At 48.2% G+C, this 9,348-nt stretch overlaps 1 protein-coding gene across 1 annotated transcript; it reads left to right on the top strand.

Annotated features, from left to right (window-relative positions):
* Positions 1 to 375: 375 nt before the first annotated feature.
* LOC125510886 (E3 ubiquitin-protein ligase RNF181-like) lies at positions 376 to 1,278 on the top strand. The gene has a single exon (XM_048676203.1). The coding sequence runs from the start codon at positions 662 to 664 to the stop codon at positions 1,028 to 1,030; it is 369 nt and encodes a 122-aa protein (XP_048532160.1). The 5' UTR covers positions 376 to 661; the 3' UTR covers positions 1,031 to 1,278.
* The last annotated feature ends 8,070 nt before the right edge of the window (positions 1,279 to 9,348 follow it).

Below are 9,348 nucleotides of genomic sequence, written 5' to 3'. Positions count from 1 at the left end.
GTTGACCGCCCGTGCGAGATGCCCCCCTCCCTCCTTCCCAAACACTTTTTTCATGGCATAGTGCATACTTCATAGACCTAATCATTCCCCGGGACAGGTTGGGTTTGGGCTAGGCTTGGTAAAGCCCGATGAAAAAAATCCCAAGGCCGAGCCCGGCCTGAAGCACATGAGCACTGCGTTTTTTAATTAAATTAGTCATATTCTAGATATTATATTAATTTATTATACCTATATTTTGATTAAAAAATATATAGGCATTTCGGTCTTTTGGGCCTGGGTTCAGGCGAGAAATTGGAGCCCAAGCCCGGCCCGAATGTCGGGCTTCAGGTTCGGGTCACCGGGCCGGGTTGTCCATGAACAGGTTTAATACTCCCCCTCCTCTCATCCGACTGCGGCCGTGGGCACCGACTCCGACCTTCGCCGCCGCCGCCTGGCCCGTCTCTTGATCGGAGCCGGACTGACGGAATCGGTAGATTGATTCGCGTGTGCTAGATCCAGGCCGCGTCTTCATCAAAAGGCCGATTGTCCCCCGACTAGGGTTTGAAAGGGTAGAGCAGCAGGGTCAGATTCAGGCAATGGAAAACCACCACGACTCCCTCGCCGACGGGCGGGGCGTCGACGGCTGTCCCGGGATTTCATACTGAGGCACGAGGAGGCGCGGATGCGAGCCGCGGAGGCCAAGGCCGCGCTAAACAGGGATCACTGGGAGTGGGACGACGACGGTGCATATGCCGTCATCGATCCGGCCTCCTTGAAGGCCATGGTGGCCATGGAGACGCCGAAGGTGGGCGAGACGAGGGAGCAGGGCTGCGCGGTGTGCCTCGAGGGTTTCGTGGCCGGTGGCAAGAAGCTGAGGATGATGCCCTGTTCCCACTCCTTCCACCAGAGATGCATCTTCGACCTGCTCCTCCGTAGCCGATTCTGCCCGGTCTGCCGTTTCGAGATGCCCCCCAGGTCCGCCGACGAGCCGGAGCCGGAGCCGGTGGCTGAGAAAACCGCTACTACATCTGAACGAGTTGGCAGCAACTGAGCTGAAGAATGTCCATCGATTGAGTGAGTCACTCTGCTTGCAGCCGTCCCTGTTTTATGTTCGTCTGAATATCTGATTACCGATCACAAGCAGTGTAATTTTGTTCAAAATTACTCTCCTCAATGTTTATCAAAACTACCACTTCCTATCATAACTTCTAATGGTGGAAACAATCTCAGTGGTGCTTGCCCTGGCTCCTCACCTATACAGGAATCGATGCTATTGATTTGTTGAGTTTACAAAGTTCATCATTCTTTCGGTAAATTGATCTAGTCATATTGTATCGCTGTAGTGCCTTATTCAAATATATTCATCTGAATACTCAGAGGAGTTTATCGAGTCCGGGGCTGGACAGATCTTTAGGCCTCGTTTGACAAGGGAAGTTTTGCAGCCCCGGAGTGGAGGGGATATGAGGAGATTTGGTTAATCCCTCTTTTTCAAACGAGACTTGCATGTTCTTCATGCGTGTGTCCATCCGTACTCATGCGTTCGTGGCTTGATTTGATTAGAACAAAATAAGGCCCGGCCTCACCCCTTAAAATCAGGGGGAGGGAGGGGGATGATTAGATTAGAAAGGGAAAAGAAAAAAAGACAACCGTAGGATGAAGTGGGAGCACGGATAGGAGCATGGAGAGCGAGCAGGCAAGCCGGGTCCCTCTCTTTCACCCAATCCCCTCAATTCCCCACTAATCCCTTCCTCCTCATAAACCCCTTTATTTGGTTAAATCTCCTACAGCAGCAGCAAAGCAAGCGTCCAATTTCATGGGTGCCTTGGGGGGTTTCTGTACCACATGGATTGAGGGGGATTTATGGGGAACGGAAAGGATTGGCCTGCTCAATCCCTTAGTGTCAAATGGACTGATAAATATTTTTTGGGGATTTTGAACCCTGCGAGGATATTCTTCTCCAAACCTCCCCAAACCTCCTTCACCAAACAAGGCCTTAAGCATATGTGAAAGACCAAGATTCCTCTTAAGATTAACGGAAATGATAAGTATCTGACATCAGGTAGGTGCACATGGCAAATCAAACAATTTTATGGCAATATTAGTTGACGCGTGTGGCAATTTTCTGGCAAACAACATAATACGGGCGAAATTGCCATGCCAACTAAGGCCTCCTTTGGTTCATAGGGTAGGAATATCATAGGAATAGAAAAATCATAGGAAGTGAGGTGGCATGCATCTCACTTCCTATAGGGAAAGAGATGTCACTTGATTCATAGGATAGGATTTTTTTCATTGAGTCTAGGCTAATGTTTTTTCCCCTTTGAAATGTGAAGGATTAATTCATATCCTACATATGAATAGGAATTCATTCTTGCAAACCAAAGGGCTTTATAGAAATTTTTCCTACAAAAATCATATCCTTTAGAAATCCTATAAGATTTCTCCAAACCAAAGGAGGCCTAAACTTATCATCCTCGCGTCAACTAAACTTGCCACAAAAAATGTTCATTTTGCCATGGTCACCTACCTGACGTCCGGTAGTTATCGACGTCCAAGATTGAAGTGTGGTTATGGCTGATCTGGCGCAATACCGTCGCTATGAAAGATAATATGAAAAAATGCAAACGAATTGGTGATTACACTTGTCGATTTTGTGATGAAAATAAGAGCAACTCCAATGCGCTGACCCAAACGGGCGCGCGTTTTGTCCGCTTTTTGTTCGTTTGGGTCGGCCGTCCACTCGGCATCCGCCCTGTTTTTTGTTTGGGTCGGCGCACTGCAAACCCATATTTGCCCACGAGGCCGGCTTGCCGTCGTTTGGCAAGCAATATACACACATTTTGCATAGTTCCACAACCCAAATAATTATATCATAGTTTACAAGCCGAATAAAAGTTTAATTATCTCACATACATTTTTAAAAAAAGATACATCTATTGGTTGCCAGCATGAGCCCACATATGCTCAACCAAATCATCTTGGAGCTGAATGTGAGTTTGCTGATCACAAATTTCATGTTGAAATTGAGTGAATTGTGCAAACGTTGCCGCTCCCCCATGCTTAGGCACAACATTGTCGCCCTGAAACTGAAACCCTTGATTGTTGATATGTTCCGGGTGCTCATCCTCTACGAACATATTGTGCATGATCACACAAGCAGTCATCACCTCCCAAAACTTCTTGATGCTCCAAGTTCTAGCAGGATAGTGAACGATGCTCCATCGAGATTGGAGAACACTGAAGGCACGCTCCACATCCTTCCTAGCACTCTCTTGCCCTTGTGCAAATCTCCTCCTCTTCTCTCCTACAAGGTTGGAGATTGTGTTCACAATAGTAGTTCACTCATGATAGATACCGCGAACTAGCTAGTATCATTTGTTGTAGTTGTGGTCGTTGATGTTAACATTCACCGGCAGGCAGTTGCCTTCGACAAGCCTTGCAAACACCCGAGAGCGTTGAAGCACGTTGATATCATTGTGTGATCCGGCCATGCCGAAAAAAGAGGGCCAGATCCAGAGATCTTGTGAGACCATGGCCTCAAGTATGATAGTGCAAGCCCTGACATGGCCCCTATATTACCCCTGCCAAACAGAAGGGCAGTTTTTCCACTCCCAGTGCATACGCTCTATGCTACCAAGCATCCCCGAGAAGCCTTTGCTAGCATTCATCGCCAATAAGCGGGTTGTATATGCAACATTTGGCTCTCTCAAGTACTCAGGGCCAAACACTGCAATCACAACCTTGCAGAACCTGTACATGGACTCTAGGCATGTGGACTCGCTCATACGGACGTACTCATCAATGAGATCATCGAGAACTCCGTATGCAAGCATCCGAATAGCTGCGGTGCATTTCTGATAAGAGGAGAAGCCAATCTTTCCAAGGGCATCCTCCTTGCACTCGAAATACTTATCATAACCGACCACTCCCTCTCGAATAAGGTTGAAAACATGCCAACGTCGCCAGAATTAGTGATGTTTGAAGAGCGGGTCCGGTGTCTCAAAGTAGTCCTTCGAAAGAAGGAAATGGCCGCTCTCTCGGTTGCGATTCAATGCCGCATTGTGCCTCGGGATCGAGCCCCGGAACAATGGCCGCTGCCTAATAAGTTGGTCATGGACGACCAACATATGCAGCCACCATCTCCTCATCATCGGAGTCACAAAGAAAATTGTAGAAAAAGAACTCGTCGATGGAGTCCATTTGTACCTTTGGGGCAAACCGTCGAACAGCTTGCGGGCGTCGTCGAAGAAGCTGGTCGGGGAAGAAATGTGTGCCTCCCCTGGACCAGGTAGCTGGTCGGCGGCGTCCCACGGGCGTGGCGGTGTCAAACGAAGGAGCTGGCCGGGGCGACTTCATGCTCGCGGCGACGTTGGTGTGGGGGGAAGTTGCGGTGGCCTGGCGGCGAGGTGGTGTTGGCGGCGACGTGGGAGGTGGCGGTGTGTGGGCGCGGACTGCTGGCAGGGGCACCGAAAATGGCGGTGGCAACGACGGGGTAGGGTGGGCGAGGGCTTGCTGTTGATGGGGGTGGAAGAGAATGTCCTATGTGCCACCGGCTGGCGGGCCGGGGAAGGACTTGGCAGGCGTCGCGCGTGCCCGTGTTGTGTCTGCGCCGACGCAAATGAAGCTCAAATTTGGACCTGGACTGGGTCAGCAGGCGGACGAAAAGCGAACGCGCGTCCGTTTGGGTCGTCGCGGACAGAAAAATCGGCCCAACGCACCGACTCAAACGGACGCGCGCAGACGAAATTGGTCGACGCGTTGGAGTTGCTCTAAGAGCACCCATCATTTATTCTTTATTTGTTTTGCTGCTGTTTATATGTGGAGCATTATTTAACGTGCTCTGGGTGTTCTTTTATAGACGTGTGTGTTTTACACAATATTTGGTGCCTATAGCCCTGTTGAAAGCTCTTTTTTAACATGGTGAACTGGCACACTTGTCAATGTAGCACATGAGCCCAATCCCTAGTGTTCAAAAAACATTATTATGTTCGTATATGTAATGTGCATCCACATTTGGATCGATGTACTTTACCCTCACAAAAAGTTTCAGAACATAATTGTAACACCCTGGATGTAATTTACCTTATATGTATCCCAACTCTTGCCGTTTCCGGCACTAAGTTATTTTATTTTCCTCGGATTCAGGTTTTTGTCTCCGTGTGTTGTCTCCATTATGTGCATTACATTTGCATACGTGTTCGTCTCATGCATCCGAGCTTTTTCCCCGTTGTCTGTTTTGCATTCCGGCGCTCCTATCTCCTCCGGTGCCCCTTTCTACCTCTTTTCGTGTGTGGGGGCTAAACATTTCCGGATTGGACCGAGCCTTGTCATGCGGCCTTAGTTTACTACCGGTAGACCGCCTGTCAAGTTTCGTATCATTTGGACTTCGTTTGATACTCCAACGATTAACCGAGGGACCGAAAAGGCCTCGTGTGTGTTGCAGCCCAACACCCTTCCATTTTGGACCAAAACCCACCAAAACCTCTTCCATCATCTAGAGCGTTCGATCACGATCACGTGGCCGAAAACCGCACCTCATTTGGAGCATCCTAACTCCTCCCACCTCTATAAATAGGCCTCCTCCCGAAATTTTCGGATCTCTCCACCCCTAACCCTAGAAAATCCGCTCCTCCGCGCACTGGACGTGTCCGGCCCGCGCCGGACAACGTCCGCCGCCGCCCGCAGCCAACCGGGACGTGCCATGTGTCCCGGCCGGTCTCCTCCCGCCGCCGGCCCGCCGAAGCCCGGGGCGGGCCCTCCCGCGCCGCCACCCGCCTTCCAGCGCCGCCCTTCGCCGTCCTGCCGCCGACCTTGGACGCCGGCGAGCTCCGCAAGTCCGGCCGCCGCCAGCGCCAAGCCCCGCGTCGCCCGAAGCCCGCCGCCGCCAAGCGCCGCGCCGGCCCCGCGAACCTCTTCTCCGGCGAGCGCCAAGTCCGTCGACCTCGACTCCGGCCGGCCATCCTCGGGCGCCGCGCCAGCTACAGTGCCCGATCCGGATCCAGATCTGGAACCCTAACCTCGGTTGACTTTTGCCCTAACCCTAGTTTTTATTCATATTTCATCGCATCGTATCTCCGCAACCGTGGCTCCGATTTGAGCGTGTAGCATATCAAAATGTCCGTTTCAGAGAGTACATCATTTCATCTCATCGCAACATTTTCATTTGAGCTCATCTTGATGCCCGAAATGCTGTTGGAAGAGGGCTATGTGATATAATTGTCAGATCTGTTTCATCAAATAGATATTTGTCATTTTTGCCATGATTAATGTGTGCATGATATGCTCCTGAGCTCTACATGAGTTTTGTTATATGCCATGCCATCTTTACAGAGGTGCTTACCATGTATTTTTGTGATATGTGTGGTGACTAGGACAAGCTTGCAAAGTAGCATACTCGGTAATGCTGTTTTCAGGGACTTAGAATTTCTCTAAGTCATTGTCCTGATTTTGTCGGTATGCCATATGTTCATGTTGTTTCCTAGTGATCCGTGCCTCTTTTAAGGATGATCGGTAAGGATGATTTGTTAATATTGTGGTGCTCTATCCATCCATGTCTTTGTTTGCAATTATGGAGCACCCTAGCTTGAGTCAATCGAGCTCTACTTTTGCTATTTCGTGAATCCTGGCAGATTGTTGACTTGTTAGCGATTTTGCTGAGGATATTGCTATTGATCCGTGCAAGCTATGTTGTTGTTCTTGCCATGTCTAGCTTCTATGATATGTATTCTTGATGGGTGTATGCTTAGTTTGTCATGCCATGCTCTGTAGTGAGTGCATCGAGCTCGTGAACATGCCTACTCGTTAACAGATTTGCATGCTCCAGTTTTTCACTAAGTCTGTAATCTGATTATGTTTTTGCCATGTTCACATGCTTGCAATTGTATTTTCTGATCCCTTTTGGATCAAGGTCACTAAGGGACTTTTGTTAAGTGCTTTGAGTATCTTCATGCCATGCCTTGCTTTGCCATGTTAAGTTCCTATAGCATATAGTTTTCATGCTCCAAAGTGTGCTACCTGATGTTAAATTCCAGACTTGTGTTAATTTCACTAAGTCTGAAACCTATTATCATTTGCACTTTTGACATGCTTGTTTGAACCTGTTAATGGATGAATTAGCCGTAGCTCAGTGTTCATATTTTGTCAAGCATCATGAGTGGATCCCTGCCATGTATTTTTTTGTCATGTTTGAGTGTTGTAGAATAATTATCTTGATGCTTTTAGATGGCTACTTGCTGATTATCGCAGACCGGTGCCATATTTGTTTTGCTTGCCATTTCCAAACCGTGCATCCGATTCCGGTGATCTTTATATCGATTTCAACCGAAATCACCTCACCTTTCTAGTGGCACTCTTTAATTTCCAAGTTGAGGCCAGGTTCAATCATTCCTTGTCAAATCTCGCATATGTATTACATACCGCATCCCGCATAGCATACCATGTTAGGATCATGTTTGTTTGAGCATTGCACGTGGTTGATTGTGTTCCTTTTGCTTGTTTGTCTTGTTTGGGTAGAGCCGGGAGACGAGTTCGCTAACGAGGAGCCCGTTGAGTTTGCTTACGAGGATCAAGTCAACTCTGACAACTTTGCAGGCAAGATGATCGTACCCTCGAAATTACTTCTATCTTTGCTTGCTAGATGCTCGCTCTTTTGCTATGCCTATGCTACGATGCCTACCACTTGCTTATCATGCCTCCTAAATTGCCATGTAAAACCTCTAACCCACCATGCCCTAGCAAACCGTTGATTGGCTATGTTACCGCTTTGCTCAGCCCCTCTTATAGCGTTGCTAGTTCAAGGTGAAGTTTGTAGATCGTTCCTTGTTGGAACATTGTTTATTGTTGGGATATCACTATTTTATCTTGTTATCTTAATGCACATGTATACTTGGTAAAGGGTGGAAGGCTCGACCTTTTGCCTAGTGTTTTGTTCCACTCTTGCCGCCCTAGTTTCCGTCATATCGGTGTTATGTTCTCGGATTTTGTGTTCCTTACGCAGTTGGGTTATAATGGGAACCCCTTGAAAGTTCGCCTTGAATAAAACTCCTCCAGCAATGCCCAACCTTGGTTTTACCATTTGCCACCTAGCCTCTTTTTCCCTTGGGTTTCCGGAGCCCGAGGGTCATCTTATTTAAACCCCCCCGGGCCAGTGCTCCTCTGAGTATTGGTCCGATGGAGTAGACTGCGGGGCCACCTCGGGGCAACTTGAGGGTTGGTTTTTACTCGTAGGATGTCTCATCTGAGTGTGCCCTGAGAACGAGATATGTGTAGCTCCTATCGGGATTTGTCGGCACATTCGGGCGGTGTTGCTGGACTTGTTTTACCATTGTCGAGGATGTCTTGTAAAACCGGGATGCCGAGTCTGATCGGAATGTCTCGGGAGAAGGAATATCCTTCGTTGACCGTGAGAGCTTGTGATGTGCTAAGTTGGGACTCCCCTGCAGGGATTTGAACTTTCGAAAGCCGTGCCCGCGGTTATGGGTAGATGGGAATTTGTTAATGTCCGGTTGTAGATAACATGAAAACTTAACTTAATTAAAATGAATCAACCGCGTGTGTTACCGTGATGGTCTCTTCTCGGCGGAGTCCGGGAAGTGAACACGGTGTTGGAGTAATGCTTGACGTAGGTTGTTCTAGGATCACTTCTTGATCATAGTTATTCGTTCGTGCTTTGCCTTCTCTTCTCGCTCTCTTTTGCGAACAGGTTAGCCACCATATATGCTAGTCGCTTGCTTCAGCTCCACATTTTACCTTGCCTTACCTATAAGCTTAAATAGTCTTGATCGCGAGGGTGCGAGATTGCTGAGTCCCCGTGACTCACAGATTACTTCCAAACCAGATGCAGAGACCGACGATACCGTTCCAGATGATGCGCTTGAGCTCAAGTGGGAGTTCGACGAAGACTCTCGCCGTTACTATGTGTCTTTCCCAGATGATCAGTAGTGGTGCCCAGTTGGGGAGATCGGGGACCGTGTCGCATGTTGGGGTTGATCTTTTATTTTGGTACCGTAGTCGGACCATGAGTGTATTGGATGATTGTAATGTTATTCATGTATTTGTGTAACGTGGCGAATGTAAGCCAACTATGTACCTTTTTCCCCTATTATCTATTTACATGGGTTGTTGTGAAGATTACCTTACTTGCGACATTGCTTTCAATGCGGTTATGCCTCTAAGTCGTGCTTCGACACGTAGGAGATATAGCTGCATCGAGGGCGTTACAATAATATTGATATTTGCATGTTGTACAAAAAACCAAACAGAAGCGGTTAAAAGTCATTCAAATTTGTAGAAACATAGCCGAACTTCATATTTCCGCACGATTGCACCCAATCCATGCAAAGTCTGGGGGCCAAACTTGATGTGCATCAC

This window comes from Triticum urartu, chromosome 1 (genome assembly GCF_003073215.2).
Source record: "Triticum urartu cultivar G1812 chromosome 1, Tu2.1, whole genome shotgun sequence".
Classification (NCBI taxonomy): Eukaryota; Viridiplantae; Streptophyta; class Magnoliopsida; order Poales; family Poaceae; genus Triticum; species Triticum urartu.
Note: the sequence above shows the minus strand (reverse complement) of the source record. Positions and strands in the feature narration are given on the sequence as shown.